At 37.9% G+C, this 20110-nt stretch overlaps 1 protein-coding gene across 8 annotated transcripts in view; it reads left to right on the top strand.

Moving 5' to 3' along the window:
- Positions 1–20110, top strand: part of Mmp1 (matrix metalloproteinase 1) — a 330832-nt gene that overhangs the window by 65263 nt on the left and 245459 nt on the right. For 6 of the 8 annotated variants that reach the window (XM_031928038.2, XM_032601880.1, XM_031928035.1 and 3 more), the window contains 1 exon segment: positions 11189–11312. The exons of 1 other annotated variant lie outside the window; for it this stretch is intronic. Coding sequence is in view for 6 of the 7 variants with exons in the window: in XM_031928035.1 (XP_031783895.1) it covers positions 11189–11312 (124 nt within the window). In the remaining variant the exon portion in view is untranslated. 8 annotated transcript variants of the gene reach the window in all.

Genomic DNA, 20110 nt, shown 5'->3' on the forward strand with positions numbered 1-20110 from the left:
TCCCCGCTAGGCCGAGAAACGTAGAGTACTGGAGATGACGATAGGGGCGTTCACGCCCGAGACTGTAGCTGAAACGATGCTTGATAGTAAGCAGAACTGGGATGAGATAACGGCGTACGTGGAGACGGTTCTCCGCGCGAAGAACAATGACGGTTGCTTGCAAGATTAGTTGTCGGTTAGAATAGCTTAAGACAGGCGACCCCCCCCCCCCCCCGAAGGAATGTGAAAGCGGCTACCGGGGGGCTTTTCGCGGCCTTCTGAGAGCTGGTGTTTTAGTGAGTATGCCTGATGTTGTCCCACACAAGGAGAGCCTCACACACGGGGAGTCTCGCACGGCTCCTGTCATGGTGCATTATGCATTCCTCCAACTCTCCGGATAAACAAAACAAAAAAAATCAATATAGCATGATCATGAAATATAATTATATTTTCTATAATTGGCGAATTAGCATCTTGAAATATAAATTGACTTCATAAAGAAATTTTAAAAATAATTTTTAAATTATATATATATAGAATTTAAATCTATTGCACTATTTTCATTATTTCATTATTTTCTAATGCACTTAAATTCATTAAAAGAATGATATCTAGGAGGATATGCTATAACTCATTTAATAGAATTATTCATGTTTTTTATAAAAATAATAATCCGTTGAGAAATAATTCTTTCTCATAAAATAAAAAAATATATATAGTTCTAAATATAGAAATTAGTCTTCCTATTGAAGAACTAATATTTCAACAAATATATGAATCAGGATAATCTGTATATCGACGAGGTATACCTCTTATTCCTAAAAAATGTTGAGTGAAAAAAGTTAAATTAACCCCTGAAAATATCATAATAAATTGAATTTTTAATCATTTTTTATTTATTGATAAACCAAATATTATTGGATATCAATAAATAAATCTTCCAAAAATTGCAAACACTGCATCCATAGATAGTACATAATGAAAATGAGCAACTACATAATAAGTATCATGAAGAATAATATCAATTGATGACTTAGATAAATTAATTCCTGTTAAACCACCAACAGTAAATACAAAAATAAATCCTAATAATCATAAATTAGTTACATTAAATTTAATTTTTATTCCATTTATTGAAGCTAATCATCTACAAATTTTAATTCCTGTGGGAACTGCAATAATTATTGTAGCTGAAGTAAAATAAGCTCGGGTATCTACATCTATACCAACAGTAAATATATGATCAGCTCAAACAATAAAACCTAATAATCCAATAGAAATTATTGCGTAAAGTATTCCTATTGCATCAAAAGTTTTCTTTTCTATTCTTTCATTACTAATTATATGAGAAATTAACCCAAATCCTGGTAAAATTAAAATATAAACTTCTGAATGACCAAAAACTCAAAATAAATGTTGGTAAAGAATAGGATCTCATCCTCCAGCTGGATCAAAAAAAGAAGTATTTAAATTACGATCAAATAATAATATAGTAATAGCCCCGGCTAAAACTGGAAGAGATAATAATAATAAAATTGCAGTCAATAATATTGATCAAGCAATATTATTGACTGCAATATTATTGAATCGTGTTGGAGCCATGTCAGCTGCCTCCATAGACGAGGGGATCCAGGGGGTCGGACACATACCAGGACGAAGTTTGATTTCAGCATGGATGAGGCAACCGAACGGAGTAATTTGAGGATGGAGGGGTACGACGTGCATGCAGACGGAGATGCGGTCAGCGGAGGTAAAAGTAAGTACCTGGTAGGTAGCCTGGCTACTATAAATGACACCGCTGCACAAAATCGTAAAGGGACGGGCGATATAATCGGAGGGTTGCCACAAAACTGGGAGGCTGCAGAGAGGAAGTTGGAAGACCAACTACTCATAAGACGCAACAACCTGGTGAAGATGAAGGCGGAGACATACGTACAAAAGAATGTCAGTCGCGTAATTACGGATGGAATGTGTGAGATCTATGACGCTGTTGAGGTTGGGATGCATGAACTCCAACGTATGAAGCAACTGCGACAGACTCTCACAGAAATACAAAGGACGGACACGGAAAAAACGCCACGACCCAAACGTAAACGGGACAGACAAACCCCGACTCCGGAACCGGGAACTTCAGACAAGCAGGAGTTACCGGCAAAGGATACGTGAACAACCGCCACGAAACGAAATAAACGAAAGGCGGCCACGGAAACAGAGACATATGCTGCTGAAGCAAACAGGACAAAGACAAAAGAGCCTACAGCGCGCAAGATAGATCGCCCAAACCTGAAACCCAGGTGAGCGCGATTTTGATCAAGCCAGCAAAGGGCAAGACGTACGCGGACGTTATACTTTCTATGCGACAGAGAGTGAATTTGACGGACAGTACAGTGGACATATGAGCTATTCGTAAGACCAAAGACGGTCCTGTATTGCTACAGCTTGACAAAGAACAGGAGCGACAGGTTTTCCAGCAGACGTTACAAAACGTACTGGGACAGACTGCCACAGTGAGGGGCGGGACCAAGGTGAAACTAGAATTCATGGACCTGGACTGCGTCACAACAGTACAGGACGTCGCGGACGCGATCAACCGCGAAACAGGGACCACGACTGACCGAAATGTCCACATCTTTGACGCGAATAACCGCGGACAAGCCCTAGCTGTCTGTGAGTTTGACGCGAGGCAACGGATCTACTTAAGAAAGGCCAAATTAAAATCGGGTGGATTAATTGCCGGATCAGACCCAGGTTTCACGTTCCGAGGTGCTACAGGTGCCTTGGCTATGGACACGTGAGGGTTGACTGCAAAGGACCGGACAGACAAGACTGCTGCTGGAAATGCGGCCGAAAGGGGCATGTAGGCAAGGCGTGCACAAGAGCGTCTTCCTGCTTTCTCTGCGCGGGGCAAGCCAACCAAGATCTAGCACACGTGCCTGGCACGGCCTTGTGCGCAGCATTTAAGGCAGCCCTGACTGAATACAGGACGAAACAGACAAAATGGACCTGACAATACTCCAATGCAACCTGAACGGGAGCAGCTTCGCACATTCGCTGCTCCCACAAATTGCGGCGGAAACTAATTATATTATAATTATATAAATAATTTATTATTTTAATTTTTTACTTCATTAATTTTTTTTTTTTTTTTACATAGCATTTGGAACTCGAAAGTTCATCGCCTCATCTACGCAAGCCTTCCACGCTGCCCTATCTTGTGTCAACCCCACCCAAGATGCACCTCTCCGATCGACACCCACCCGTCCTATTTCTACTAGATCCGCTTTTACGTTGTCCTCCCATCTACGTCTAGGTCTACCTAGAGGTCGCGTTACCATCGGCCTGCCCTTCATGACACGCGCTGCCGTACGGTCGTCTCCCACTCTCGCTACGTGCCCTGCCCATCCCAATCTGCGCGATTTTATTATTCTGTTAATATTTAGTGACGCGTACAGATTGTGTAACTCATCATTGTGTAGTCTCCTCCATTCCCCGGTTTCCTCATCTTTCTTCGGTCCGTATATTTTTCGCAAGACTTTATTTTCAAATACCCTAAAACGGTTGTCCGCCTGCTTAGTGAGATCCCACGTTTCGCACCTGTACAGAACCACCGGCAGTATTATTGTCCTGTATATTCTTATTTTAACGTTTTTAGACAACAGCCTCGACTTAAGTAAATTACTCACGGCGTAGAAGCAAGCATTACCCGAATGGAGTCTCTTATTTATTTCGACATTAATCTCGTTTCTATCATTTATGGTCGTACCCAGATACCTGAATTCGCTAACCTTTTCAAAAGTAAAATTCCCAACTCTGAGATCTTCCTCCCATCTGCAGATGCCTAGCTTATCCACAATCATGTACTTTGTTTTTGATTCACTCACTTCTAACCCTGTATACTCCACCGCTTTTATGAGAATTTCCGCGTTTTTTGCTACCGTTTCCCCACACTCCCCCAGTATATCCAAATCATCTGCGTAGCCTAGTATCTGCGTTGTTCCATTAAGCGTTGCGCCCATCTGGCTAACCTGCATCTTTCTAACGGCATACTCTAACGTAAAGTTGAACAGCACCGTAGAGAGTCCATCCCCTTGTTTTAAACCATCGCGTATCATGAAGGGTTCTGATACATTACCGCCTACTTGGACCTTTCCCGTGCTTCCGTTCAGACATATTTGAATTAATCTCACGAGTTTTTTCGGTACACCGAGGAGTACTAGAATTTGATACATTTTGCTTCGCTTAATAGAGTCGTACGCTTTTTTAAAATCTATAAATAGTTGGTGTATGGTTTCGCAAAATTCCCACTTTTTCTCTAACAACTGTCTTATGGTAAACATTTGATCGCTCGTCGATCTGTTGCGCTGAAATCCGCACTGATAATCTCCTACTATATCTTCCGCGAATGGAGTGAGTCTAGCTTGTATTACGTTTGACAGAACTTTGTAGCACGTTGCAAACAGTGAAATACCGCTATAGTTATTGCAGTCTGTCTTATCCCCCTTTTTAAAAATCGGTATAATGATAGATTCCTTCCAATTTTCGGGTATTGTTTCATTTTTCCAGATGGCACATACTAGTTTATAGATTTTGAAAGTGAGCTCGACGCCCCCATATTTGAGTAACTCAGCTGGTATAGAGTCATTTCCCGCGGCTTTGTTGTTTTTTAGTTTTTTAATCGCGGCGTCTACTTCTTGGTAGCTCGGTTCCTCCACGTGGGGTTCAGCAGTGTGAATTCCGTCCCCTAATTCTTCGCTATATTCGTGCACGTTTAATAATTTATCGAAATAATTTTTCCACAGCGACAGTAATTCGTTTTCATTTGTTACGAGGTCCCCGTTTTCGTCCTTCATCAATTGCGCTCTACTCCTAAAACCCTTTCTGATAGCGTTAATCCCTCTGTACATTTCGCGGGGGTTATTTTCCTTACTGTTAGTTTCTATTCTCCTAATCAGATTCTTTTGATACTCCCGCTTCTTATTTCTGTAGATCGCGCTCGTCTGTTTCCTTACGTTAGAATACTCTTCTACGGTCCTATTGCTTCTATTTTATAAGCTATCTAATTTAGCCTTTTTGCGCCTTTCAAACCAGAGTTCGCACTCTTCGTCAAACCATGGTTTGCTCTTTGGCTTTTTCTTTTTACCCAGTACTTTGTTCGCGGCCTCTTTTACCATTTTTTCGATGTCCCCCCATAAGCTATTCGGTTCGTCATTCCCCTCCGGCGATGTGTTTGCATCTTCAAGTGCCTGAAACCTGTTATTAATTTCTATCTGGTACCTAATTCGCTCTGTTCTATCTCGTAGTTTCTCAATATCAAAGCTTTCTACCTTGTTTGCTCGCTTACTATTTTGATTCGCTACTAGTCTAGCTCTTAATTTGGCTACTACTAGGAAGTGGTCCGAGTCGCTATCTGCCCCTCTGTGAGCCCTTACGTCAAGAACATTAGTATGACGTCTTTTTTCAATGAGGAAATGATCAATTTGGTTCTGTGTGTCCCCGTCCGGCGATGTCCACGTTGCCTTGTGTATGTTCTTGTGCTTAAAACACGTAGTTTTGATTATAAGATCTTTTGCCGCCGCGAAATTTATGACTCTAATACCGTTATCATTGCTGGCTTCGTGCAGGCTTTCCTTACCTATATTAGGCCTAAACATTTCCTCCTTACCTATTTTAGCATTGAAATCGCCTAATACTATTCTTGTGTCGTAAGACGCGAACTGGTCGATTACCTGCTCTAAGTTTCGTAATAGAGATCCTTAGCTTCTTCTTCTTTGTCCTCCGTAGGACAGTGTAGATTAATAAATACATATCTATACCATTCACCTTCGATAATGATGTACGAGAGCCTATCATTGATGGATTTGTAACTTTTAACCGAATGTATGATGCTTTTGCTTACGATAAATCCGGTGCCTAGAGATCCCCCACTCCCGGCCCCATACAGGTACGTGAAGTTACCCGATGCTAGTACTCCGCCATCTGGCCACCGCGATTCCTGTATTGCTACCAAATCTAGATTGTACCTATCAGCTTCCTTTACGAGTTCTTTAAACGCACCTGCTCTGTATAGACTGCGAACATTCCAAGTTCCGACCCTTAAGTCCCTTTTGGTTCGGATTTGATTTTTTTTGAGCCATGATGTTATGTTAAACCCGCGCGCTTCGGATCCTGTTCCGATCGCAGGTGAGTCCACCGTTCTAGAGGTGATAACCCCCATACCTCTCTAGAACTAAGTATGAGAGCTTTCCGACTTTGACGAGGACAGTGTCAATTCGTCGTCAGATACACTACGGTTTCATTCTCGCATCCTAACGCCCCCCTGCAAAGCAGCGTGCCTTCGCTGGCATCGTTACCGCGTAAGACCAGGTGACGAATCATTCTACACATCCCCTTTCGGGGCAGTTGTCATCGCTTCCGCATCCTCCTCGGCAGCAGGATTTTTGCCCATTTTTGTAATGTGTGATGAAAGAGATAGATTGAGAGATAAGAGATAATGTGAAGTGTTTTTTTTTTTGTTGTGGTGCTTGCGTAGTGTTTCTAGATGAATGCATTCGACAGTGTGGGCTCATCACACCCACGCCTATTCCTATCGGCTGTCCGCGGCTGCTTATTCAGTTTATTCACAGCTAACCTCTTTCTCAGGGGCTGTTCCTCTATCCGCAACCTAAGGACGCGCTGTGTAGTGGTGATAGGCACCCACCCGTCCGATCTGGACGACAACGCCCAAGACCCGCTTAGGTTAGCGTCTTTGCGTTAAAAGATTGAAGAAAAGACCAACAACGAAGCGAAAGTCAAAGAAGAAGGCAAGAAAAAGTAAAATAGATTCACTATATCTTTGAAGAACATTTTAAAATGTCGTTTTGTACAGCTACTCGAAAACGTGCCTCATAACCAAGCTTGACTTATTTTCCCTCCGTGCTACACAGACTGCTATAGAATCAAGCAGATAAGTATCTTACAAACCCGTGTCGTCGTTGAACGACGAGAGTCCCATGATCTCGCACATTCCATGATAGAACAGAATGTGCAAATAACACCGCTGACAGATACAATCGACAGATTTGTTGCTACAGTAAACGACATTGTACACTTGATTTTCAACCAAGTTGATGTTTATTTAAATCAATAACTTGTCTCACCGCCAGAAAACGCATATCCCTACGGTGCATGCTTAGAAACTATTCTAAATTATGAACCTGCTGCCAAATGTTCTCACCTAACTACCGCTCTATGCGACGCGACGCACAAAAAAATCACGACTAGGGAGTACATCAAAAAAGTGATCAGCGCCGAATCAATCAGCGAGTAGCATCAGCGGCGGATTGGAAGGGGAAGCGGCATCAGTAGCAGCGCCAGCGGACTGGAAGGGGAAGCGCGTAGCTGTAGCTCGGCTCAGTAGCGCCTCAGGAAATAAAAGGCGCCTCGCTTAGCTCCTCAGCCTGATTCGCTCGAACGAGCTGGAAGAGAACGGAGCAATACGCTCCTTCTTCAAATAGAGGTCGGTCAGAGTATCTTTTTGGGCGCGACTTAAGGCGCTAGCAATAAATCCAGTCTCTTACTCTTGCGGATAAAATTAAATGAAAATTCTAACTGTTAACGTAGAAAACAATAAATTATATTAAATATATATAATATAATATAACATCATCTATAACATAATCTCGTGCTATCAGCTGTCCGGGTATCTTGCATCTATTCTTTCGCATATAATTACTCCTTATATATTATTATCTTATTCATATTCGTGTTTGATGTCTATGTGATTTTTCGCAGCGAGAAGGATCCTCTAACCGGCTCGCACGCTGGCGCTAAAAAAAACCACGGCTTTTCGTGTGTTTTACGAGCCTGGAGGATTTTTTTCGCAAGCTGGTGATAACATAAACTCATCTCAACCACTGAACGACTGCTGACGGCGAAGATACTCATGACTGTTCCATCAGGAGGACATAACATCAGTGTTCAACATCGCTAAAAAGGAAAAAAAGGAAAATCACGTTTCTGTGATCATCAGCTCCAAATTCCACCGAACTGAGGTCTTCTTCAGAAATGTTTTGAGGTTAGAAACATATAGCATATTAGGACCGCTACTATTTATCCTATATATTAATGATGTCTTAAAGGAGATTCCCCCCGAGTCCATAATTTCTTATGCAGATGATACTGCTATTATAGCTACAGGTAAAGACTGGATAGAAGCTCAAGTAAACATGAACTATTTCTTAAGTTTAATTGCCGAGTGGTTGGCAGTAAACAATTTGTCCTTAAATGTAGGAAAAACAGTTTGGTGATATTTCGCCGAAGGCGACATTTTTCCAAAAATATGAATTAAGGCTTATTCAGGCTTATTCTTGAACTGAACTGAATTTTTTATTTATTATCGAATTGTTGCTTTACTTATAGTGGTACTTTATTTGTATCCATTCTTTTCATCGACAACATTTCTTGCTTAAACCATTTATACTTAACCTTTACTATAAAAAATAAAATAACGATCAACTAGATTACCTTAATGTACCCTAACTAGGTACTAGAACGAAACTGCAACTCAACCACTTTACACTAACCACTTAACCCGATAACACACGTAACGCGCTCTACTTTTTCCATTTGGGTTGTGAAGTCGACTCATCCAGCATTTTTAGCTGGGCTATTGGGTTAAGCAACTCGGTACAAAAACCAACTGCAACACAAACCATGGTCAGTAATAGAGTTGGTATGGTTATTTTTTTAAGATATGCGAGTTTGTCACGCAGGCAAATCGGTACTAAAAGCAACTGGAACACAAACCAAAAACGGTAAATCGTAATTTCATCTGTAATAAAAGTTTCTAACATCATGTGGCGCGATAGCGCCACGAAGGCGAGTTTGAAAAGCAGACGAAGCCGCAGCGCCACGTTACTATTTACTTCTATATTAGTGTTTGGATTTTTATAGTATTAAAAAAAAATGCATATTATTACTGTTTTTAATTAATTTTTTACTCATTAGCATGTTTTTGTGCTAAACTATGATTCTACGTGAAGTTTGCCACTTATAAGCTATACGTATAGTGTAGTTGGATATTGCTTTCCCACACACTTTTATCATATCAAGTGGCGCGAATTATAAGTGCTATATGTTCTATGGTGTCTAGGTGTAGAAATCATTTAAGAAAGGTAGGTGTCTAGGGGTACAGGGTGGCCGATGACGACGTCCAGGTAGTTCGCACCGTGGTTTTCGGTGTCTAGATGTAAAAATCATTTGAACACGGTGTCCAGGTGTACTGGGTGGCCGATGATGACGTCTAGGTGGTACGCTCCATGGTTTTTAGTGTCTAGGTGTGAAAATCATTTAAGGGCGGTGTCTAGATGTACAAGGTCGCCGATAACGAGATCCAGGTAGCGCGCTCCGTGGTTTTTGGTGTCTAGGTGTAAAATCATTTGAGGACTGTGCCAAGGTGTATAGAGTAGCCTATGACGAAGTCTGGATGGTAAATACTCAAAAAAATTTACTAAAAATGACTAAAATCTCTAAGAAAAATTGATCTCTAAAATAAAATTAAAAGGTTAGGCGAGTTTGATATATTCCGCAACGAAATTACAGATAGAAAAGAACTGAGATCGATCAAACAAAGTCAAGTTTATCATATTTAATCGTAATGAAGCAAGGAGCAACTCTCAAGATAATTACTATTTAACTTGCCATGCCCGTTTCATTGTACTTATGGTGTTTGTATGACGTTCTAATACATAAAAAGAAAATTTCAGTTGTCCACCAATAAACAAAGTGAAACGGGCATGGCAAGTTACGTAGTAAGTATCTTGAGAGTTGTTTCTAATGGATTATCGTGTAACTTGACTTAAGGTAAGTAAGCCCTTGATTAAACAAACAATTTTTTGCGTTATTATGATTAAATATAATAGACTTGACTTTGTTTGATTGATTTCAGTTCTTTTTTATCTGTAATTTTGTTGCGGACAATATTAAACTCGCCTGACGTTTTACTTTTTAAAAAGTCCATTTTTTTTAGAGTTAGCAAATACAACCTAATAATGGTCACAATAGAAATCTTTATGCAAGCTAGCCATTAATTTTAAATTAAAGTACAGGCTATTAATTTTTGATTAATTCAATTTCAACAACGAGTTTTGTTAAAATTCAATTAATGAAAAATTAACATTTTGAAGCTCAGGCTCACAGTTTTGGCGTTATTATCCGGATTATAATACCTATAAAGGCATGTATATTATATTAAAGTTATACATTATCAAAAACTATTATGGAACTTAGAGTTTTTTTTATATTGCTCGCGTCCAAATTTCCTGCAGCTATTTATGCAGAGAGGTCTGTAGAAAGTTAAGCAAAAATTTCTGCGATTTATTTCGCACTTCTGTAGGTTTGAGTGCAGGCCATTTTCGTAAGGGAATCAGAAAAATTCGATTAAAATATTTAAAATGCTGGAAGCGTTGTTATAAATAAGACGCACCGCGTGTTAGACAGGTTAAGGTAAAGGAATAAAAGTACTTTAGACAACCCAGTATATTGTAGAAGCTAATAAAGAGAGTACAGAATAACCGATGCGGCACACTTCGAGCTTGAGAACTTCGCTGTGTAGATGGCGCGGCGTTAGTCGCTAAAATTCATGGTAGGATAGGATAAGAGCATTTTTAGGGCTAGCGTGCACCTATAACTCTAACACTTTCTTCCGGTGGTCTTTGGGAATATTAGTAATTTATTATTTATATCTCAACGTTTTTTATAAAAGATAAATCTAAACTTTTTCGGTTGACATAATATCATAAAAATGTTTATAATCCTAGTAAACAACTAAAAATCTTTTTTTTTTACGTTTTTGAATTGTAAAAATTTTAAAAACGCAATATTATATTGTGGCTAATATACTTTCTAAAAACTTGGACATGAAGCATAGTCTAAAAACGATGTTTTATGCACATTATTTAATAAAGATCTCGGCGCTCACACAACAGGGACCACAATTTTTTCAAAATTGCTTCCTATAATTTAAAACTTATTAACCACTTATTTTTGGTAATAAATCTATAAATTGTCAAACCGCATATAACAGCAAAGTACGCTTCGCCAACGAAAGTAATTCAGCATCATACAAAGGTGTAACAATGATATTTGCTAATTTTAATTAGTACAATTTACTTCCACACTTTAAGTTAAGATGAGTGTAAAACCTTTTTCTCTGATCAAAAATATTTTCCAGCGATACTTATCTCAATATGGCTATTTACCACCATTAAATCCAACCAACGGTGGTCTTGTCTCTGAGCAGACGATGCAACGTGCTATTGCAGAATTCCAATCATTTGCCGGCCTTAATATAACAGGTAAGTAATTCTTGTCACATATATATTATATGTACGCATATTGTATGATATTTTAATGATACGAATAAAGATAAATCATTGTTTAGTATACAAATATAAAAAGGATAATATTTTTCTGACTAACGCACTATGATCTTACTACTCATTTATATGCTATAACGAAAAGTTTCCTTTTTTAAACTGTTCTCAATAAACCTCAACCTACAAAGTACAGTTAATTCTACACGTTGTCAAAACCGAACGCTTTTTTACACGGTCTTCTCACGACTCAAGCAGCACCATCGACAACTCGACTTCAGTGCTAAGAACACTTTTAGGATTTTAGTGCAAATGACGGCCCTTCTACATTCACACACTTTATAAAATACTTTCGCTAGGTAAACTATACATACATACGACTCTAATAACTTTGACTTACCCCACTCATCACAACCTTGCGTTCCGTTCTTTCACTTTGTCGCTTACAGTGCATCCGTTCGGGTGAAGAAAAAATTTTGAAAAATAAAGATTTGAAAGGACAAAGAACCCTGTCCAGTTTGGGCCCCAGAGTTTAATTTGATTTAACTCATATCGCTTTAAAGAAAAACCAGAGAACCGTTGATAATGTAGCGATTGGTTCGGCTCTGCTGCCCAATGGGTAGAATAGTTTTTACTGGTAACTATAACGGACGCATAGGCCTCTGGTGACAGTAGCCTTGCGCACAAAATTATAACTAAAATCTTGTTTCAGGTCCGAGCTATCAAACGAATGAGGCGAGGGTACAAATTTTAAATAATAAAAATTAGAAATGATAGATATTAAAAATTCAAAATTTATATATTTATATATTGAATTATAAATATCTAAAACAAAAATGTTGAATTAAAATATTTCAAAATAGGAGATTTGGTTCAAATATTGCGAAAGGGATATTTTTAGTAAATTCAAAATTTAGTTTGTTAATTTCTAATATTTTAGCACTTAACATTTTACCTTTTGTTATGAATTAATTCGTAAGAAACCCTGTCCAATTATGTATAGAATCTGGGTCTTAAGGGAGCAGAGGTGGGACCCGCTTAGAAATGTTAGGCTTCAATAGTAGATCAAAACGTTATATGGGCACAACCCAATCGGAGAACTCGGAGTGGTTTCTATGACACCGTGCCTATTTCGGCCAAATCAATTTTGTGACACTGAAAATGCGATTATTTTTATTCTATTTATCGTAAGAAGATAAACAAAAACGACTTTTAAGCTTTTGACGCCGACTTCGACGCTGTCGAAATTTATAGGCTTGTTTTTGTATTAAAAATACACGGAATCTACCATACAATCTAGTATTTTGCTATTTACATTATTACAGTATGTTAGTTTCAAGTCTTGAGTCTTGTACAAATATTTTAAGACTCGCATCGCATACTTAGAGTGTGTTTGATCATAACAACTTGGATATCGACTTAAATAATTTACGATGTACGATATATCTTAATATTGGCCTTGTGCATGAACTTATATAAAGCAATTCTCCTATCAAGTTTCTGTACTTTAGTCGCTCGTCTATTCGACTAGCTTGATCTAATTTTAGATTTGTCTCCATTGGAGTATCAATTAATTATCAATCCATTGGAGTATCAATTATAATTTTGTATTTTCTAGATTGTATTTTGCAGCTAAAGATTCAATATATTATGTTTGACTTAATGTCATTTTACTTCTATCTTCACTATAGTTTATATCTATGCCTATATATTGGCTTATCTTGCCTACATCTTTCAGTGCAAATCTTTCCATTAGACAAGCTTTTACTTCGTTTATTATATGTTTATTTTTGCAACAAATAAGGAGATCATCTACAAATACATATATTGGATCTTTGCTTGTATTGTTTATGTGCATACAATAATCATAGTTACTTCTAACAAAGTTTAGACTAGTCATGAATTTATTGAAGCAATTATACCAAGCCTTGGGCTTTCTCTGAGTCCATAGAGTGTCTTGTGCAATTTGCAAACTTTATTGTCTCCTCTTTCATAACCTTTAGGTTTATTGATATATGCTTCTGTTTTAACATAGCCATTCAGAAACGCACATCCATTTATTTGTTCTATCTACAAATTATTTGTGCAGCTGTATGACAATAAAATTTTCAAAGTTTGCATTTTACCTACAGGTGAATAGACATTATCGATGTATTCTTTTTGTTGGAAACCTCTAGCAACTAGTTTTGCTTCATATTCTGTAACGTTGTGGCCTTGCAAGTGCAAAATTGGATAAGTGTGTCCTATCGAGCTTAGGGACCGACGCGAAAGGCTACCACGTGAACAAAAGGATCGTCGGGTGACGACCAGGAACTCGACTCGGCTGTTCAGCATCTCCGTCTTGACGGACCGCGGAGAGTAGCGGAGTCCTTCTGTGCTGGGCTTATTCATGAATGGAAGCAAGGGTTTTAGCATGCACAATAATGACACTCTAATAATTTATGCTAAGAAAACCTTCGGGCTTCATCCGCCTTCAGAACGTTTATTCACTCGAAATAACAATGTACACTACGTGCAATCGTGTGTGCGTATGTTGTGCGTCGAGATGACCATCGAGATCGGCCGGCGCACTATGCGCGACAATCGGGCTTTGCCCTTGGCCCTACGCTAAGCTATATACTCACTCGTGCTTTTCTGCACGTGGTGTGCCATGCGCCAAATTAACTGAGAGAGAGAGAGAGAGAGAGAGAGAGAGAGAGAGAGAGAGAGAGAGAGAGAGAGAGAGAGAGAGAGAGAGAGAGAGAGAGAGAGAGATAGGTGGGCTATTTGCCGAGACAGGACAGACTCACGGGTTTACCGATGAACGTCGCGTTGCCGCTGCCGGACGGGCTGGTTGCTCTGGGTTCCACCTCGTCAGCGCCGTTTGATCGGCAGCCCACTGAACTCCTCCTCGTGGCGTTGGCGAGAGCTGCAGGCACTGAGTCATGGCCCTCGGCCTGATGGTCTGGTTTGGAGCCGCGCCCTTAGAGATGAGCGACTCCGACTGCTGGTCGGCTTTCGTGGCTCCTGGCCACATGTGGTCGCTACCAGAGTCGGGAGTCGAGAGCGCGAGTCGCGCTTCTCTCTGCTGATCGAGTCCTTTTTCGATCAATTCGGGGCCATTCGGATTGCTTCGTGCGAATCCGGCTCTGCTATCTCGTTCTCTCTTGTTGCGTGTTTATTAGTCAGCGTCGGCTATTGTCGCGCTGTTTTCCTTTTGCCCCCCCCCCCTCTCTCTCTCTCCTATTCTACTTCTATGCTTCGCACGCGACTCCTGCCTGATAGTCGTCGCAATGCATGTTTGTATGTGTGTGTGCGCGCTTCGCGCGTGTGTATGTGCTGGGCTTATGCCGAGCTGTTGTGAGGGCATATGCACTGTCACAATACATTATTGTTTTTTCTTTTAAAAACCCATTTAACATCAATGACCTTTTTGTTTTTTGGTCTTTCAACATTGTGCCAAGTATTATTTTTCTTAAGACTATTTATTTTGGAGTCCATCGCAATTTTCCATTGTTGTATATTCATTTGAGTTTAACGCCTCCTCAAATGTATTCGGTACATTCGCATCAATGTGATTTATATAAATGTAATGAGTTACAGGATTTCCATATCTATTTACAGAACTTTTCTTTCTATTTGACGTTCTTTTAACAATCAAATGTTCTCTATTTTCATTTTCTACATTTTTTGAATCATCGTCGCTTTTATAATTATTTATACGATTTTCGAAATTAATTTTGTTACTCCTACTTGACTCGAAATTCGAAGTATGAGTAAATGAATTTGTTTTGTTCGAGTCTACTTCAGTATCGATTTTACTTTTGCTTATCAATTCTGTCATTAAAATTATCGTTTTTTTCGAAGCATATTAATTTTATATTTTCTTCAACTACTATCTCATTTTCTACCTTTATAGATTTGTTATCTTCCAAATCTCTGTCTTTTTCATCATTAAGTTTTTCTAACCAAATAATTTTAGTATTTTCTTCAACTACTTGTACATGTCTAGCATGAATAACTCTACCGTTGACTAAAACTTTATCACCATTTTCTAAATAACCTACTAATACACCTAATTGGGCTTTCATCCCATTTGTTTTTTCGCAATGCTTCTGGAACTCTTACAAAGACTCGACTTCCATAAATTTTCAAACTTTTAACGTTAGATTTGATACCAACAAATATTTCATAAGGAGTTTTGTTTTCCGCTGTATTTGCAATTGTATGATTTTTTAAATAAGCAACAGTTTTCATAATTTCTAGCCAGTATCGCCTGTTTATTTTTGCTTCAAGCATTAAGCATCTACCTATGTCCAAAGCTGACTTATTGTTCTTCCCGCTACTCCATTTAGTTCATAGATGTACAATGAACATGTTACTAGATCTATTCCCTTGGACTTTACAAAATCATAAATTTCACGGTTTAAATATTCTTTACCGTTATCACATTGCAACTTTTTCACTTTTTATTAAATTTATTGTCTACTTAGTTTATGAATTCTTTCAGACAGCTAGCAGTTTCTGATTTATTTTTAATGCAAAATATTCTAGTACACCTACTATAATCGTCAACAAATGTCACGAAATATTTCTCTCCGTCATACCCAATTGTATTATGTGGACCATTTAAATCTGTATGAATGCATCTAAAATTTCGGTAGTTTTAGTTCTATTATTTTTGAACGGTACATTTGACAGTTTGCTTTCAATGCAATTTGCACATTTCATTTCAGTACTTTGAATTTTTTCTGGCAAGCCTTCAAATAATTTATTTTTTACTATTCAGTGCTCTTTTGTACTACGAAACTTTTTATGAAGTATAGATTATCTTTTATACTTGCAACTGCTATTAGTTCTTTATATTTAATGTAAATTTTGGCATCATTTTTGGCTACTACTGTATAATTTTCTGTGACTTTAGATAGACTCAATATATTTTGTCTTATACCTTGAACATAATAAACATTTTTTACGTCTACTTGTTTTTCATTGTAATAATTTTTGAAATATAACTTTACAGTTCCAATTTTTGTTGCTTTCAAACTTTCGCTATCTGGTAATTTCACTTTAATAGACTCTTTTAAACATATGGATTTATCATTATTTACAATGTGGTCAGTACAATCACTATCAAGAATCCAATTTATTTGTCCTAAATTTTCGCTACTATTTTCTAACGCAGTTACCTGGTTTACCTCTGGATTGCAGACCTGTGTCAACCATGCTTCGTTTGCGAAATATGTGTGAGATGCGATATCTTACGCAATTGTCTCCTTTTGCAAAAGCTAAAAAACTATTTTTTTTATCCCGATTCTCTACGTCGTTTTGAAATGCGGGCACAATTTGTTCGATTTTTAAGCGTTTTTTTAATAAAAATTTTCCTGTGATGCGATTATCTCGGAAAGAACTTTTTCCCATTAACATCAAATCATGAAAATGCTTAGAACTCGAATTTACAGCCCAAAATCGATTTTTTACAGCTAAAAACCAATTATTTGCCATAAAACATTACGGATTTACATTTTAGATGAAAATATTAAATATAAAAGTTGTAAACATTTTCAAAATGCAACATTTTTTTAACACTTTTTGACATACACAACCCTAAAAGCGATTTTTTGATACATAAATTGAATAATAACTTCGGTGCAACATGCCCCATCCAACCCAATTATTTTCAGCAATTTTCCTATATTATTAAAAGCTGAAAGTTATATTTTGGCCTTCATCTCATACAGATATATACAAAATTAAACCACTCTTTTATTTAAATTATAAAAAATGCATAATTTAGGAAATACGTAATCGCCGAATACAATCCGTGTAACTTGGCATCATATAACGACGTACGCTATATTAATTAAATCTGTTAAACTGAATCAGTACAATACAGTTTCAAAATTCAAGTGTATATACTGAAGTAGAAAAACCTAAACTCAATAAAGAAAATTGCTTAGATTGAAGAAAAGCTCTAAGTAGCTTACTACATCCCTCTAAACTATGCTAAATACCTAAACAATCAATTTTCTAATATTCTAATTGAAATCCTACAAACGAAATATCATCCTTTTGTTTACTTCCTCTTGAAAACTGCGATACAAAAGTGTTGTATTATTTATCTTAAATTACAATAGAATAAAATTAAAATAAGATATATTTTAAGAATATCTACAAACAAAAATAAATAATTGATACAAATACAAATAAGTTACTAATTTTCCAGTAGTTTTGATGATAGTGTTGATGACCGCCAGAAGAATACCAATCAAAACTTTGACAACAATATTGAAAAAACAAAACAGGATAATACTGCGAGCGTCGGACGGCGTGGCGAGCGCAAAGCGCGAGCGTCAGCGGTCGTGCCTTATGCGCAAAACGCGAAGCGCGCTAGTTTGGTTTCTTCTAATCTTCCACCAGCCGCTTTGAACTCGTTTGTAACCTTTTCAAATTCGACAGAAAAATCTTTAACTAATTTATAGTTATTCAACTTGATTTCCTCAATTTTGTTTCTGCATATTATTTAAGGGCTGTAAATTGTGTTAGATACATTTTGTCAAACTTTTGTATCACTTCAAGAGCCGTTGTGCATTCACGAACATACTCTAATTGTTTATCCGAAAGTGAACTTATTATTATCGTTCTTGCTTTTAAGTCTATCTTTTCCCAATATGTTTCTTTATCTTTATAAGTCTCAGTTATTGTACTAACTGCTGGATCTTTACACTCTTTATACTTTAATAAAATCATCAATCTGATTTTCCAACTGGTGTAACTTGCACGATCAAAAACAGGTATCAAAATATCTTCAATTTTTGCTTGTTTAGCTATTTTTACGTTTTCTTTTTGTTTAACACTTGTAATTTCATGTATTTGATTTTTACTGGTTAAGTTTTCACTTCACTTCTTCGGTTGCTTCTTTGGTTGCTGTTTCAAGTTTTACTTTAATCTTATTTTCTTGACTCATTTATACATGAGTTTAACCTTAAACTTGTCACGTGCTTTATACTAGCAGTTTACCACGTGTTCTACTTGCCGACTTCAATCCGCTTGCATCGCACTTAAATCTTGATTAATTTTCAAAAATCTTTTTATTGTGTAGTACCTGACGAATTTATCTTTGTCACCGAGCGTGTATTATTTAATACTTTAACCCATATTGACCGGTTATTCTTCACTTAAACATTTTCTTCTATCGACAGACTTTTTAACACGAAAATTTGAATTCCTTTGCTTCACAAGCATATTTCACTTTATTAAGAATAACCGTTAACTACTTTTCCACGTGGCTCTTCTTCTAACTTCTAAATTTTTAAATATCTCTAACATGACTCGGGAGTCGATGTGCGAGATAGAATAATAATACTAACCAGCTCTGCATCCATGTTGAGATAGAGGTTTAATAAATAATGACACAAGGTTAAAGGTTAATAATATATTATGAAGTGGCAATAGCCACCGGTCGGCGGTGCGTCTATCACAGTATATTATGACTGTGTAAATTCGCATATTACAACAATGCATTTGCCAACTATGATTTACTCAGCGAAGTAACTCGCGAAAACACTTGTAATGATTTAAAAATAAATAATTTTCTTATTTATTAATAGTTTAACACTTGAAACGTCACCATTTTTAACGGACTAGATATCGACGCGCAAACAATTACTTTACAATGTACTTCAACTAATTTCTCCTTTTCGAACCCTTACGATCTCGAGAGGGAGGACATAAGCTAGGTTAGGAACAGGTGGAGCGCCTAGTGAGGCTGAAGGTTGATAAATAAAAACAAAATTAGTTTATTAACCTCTCGACAGACGAAAGCTGACTACAACTTCCACGTACGGTAATCAACAGCGATAATGCAGCATTAATTTAGATTAGCGTGTTTCAGCCTAAATAACGATCTTAAAACCTTATCCTGACTAGAGATGGGCGATACTGTATAGATACATATGAATATTGGTATATCGGATGGTCAATATTGATATTTTGTATCATAGATTATCTTATTTAAATACACGCGCGCTTTAGAAGTTCGTTAGAAGGGCGCTCGGCAGCTCAGCACTGCGTGCCTAGCGGTATATATATATATATATATGAAGGTCCCCTCCTACCACGATATGCGAAACGACGCGCCACCTAGCAGAGCACCACGACATGGCAACCGCAAAGCGAGCTTATCAGCTCAGTCGCTTCCGACAATCAGTGCCAGCCAGGCCGCCGGTGCGGATGGACCCTTAAGCTACTCATTGTACAGTTCTAATAATATCTAGTGTTAATCAGCATCTAGTCTATCATTCTTTCTATACCCGGTCTGTTATGCCTTTCCTACCTTAGCTCCTATCTGTGAGAGTAGAAGAAAAGATTATTCACTCTCTTAATAAATATATATATATATATATATATATGTATGTGTGTGTATGTGTGTCTGTGTGTGTTTTTTTTTCTCTCTCGGAAAAGAGGTGTTAGGGAAAATCTTAGAAAGACCATAGCGTAACTTTGTTTATGGGGTCGTCGAAACAGCCCCATCCGCAATGTCAGCCGTGTGTCGGATTCACACCGACTAAGCCCATCCTTTTTACGGCCAGATGAAATACACCCAACCGTACCAAGGAACGCCCTCTTTGCCTTTATCGACCCTTATTAAAGGCGCACCTAGCTACATCTTCTATGCCCTTGTTCCCCGCGGTTCGACCGTCAAGTAGTGCTTCGCGGGGGGGGGGGGGGCAAAAGGCTTTTACGCCCTTTTCTAATTAATGTGGTCGTCATCACGTCTTCTTCTTTCTGCGTTGTCCGGG

This window comes from Nasonia vitripennis (assembly GCF_009193385.2).
Source record: "Nasonia vitripennis strain AsymCx chromosome 4 unlocalized genomic scaffold, Nvit_psr_1.1 chr4_random0003, whole genome shotgun sequence".
Classification (NCBI taxonomy): domain Eukaryota; kingdom Metazoa; phylum Arthropoda; class Insecta; order Hymenoptera; family Pteromalidae; genus Nasonia; species Nasonia vitripennis.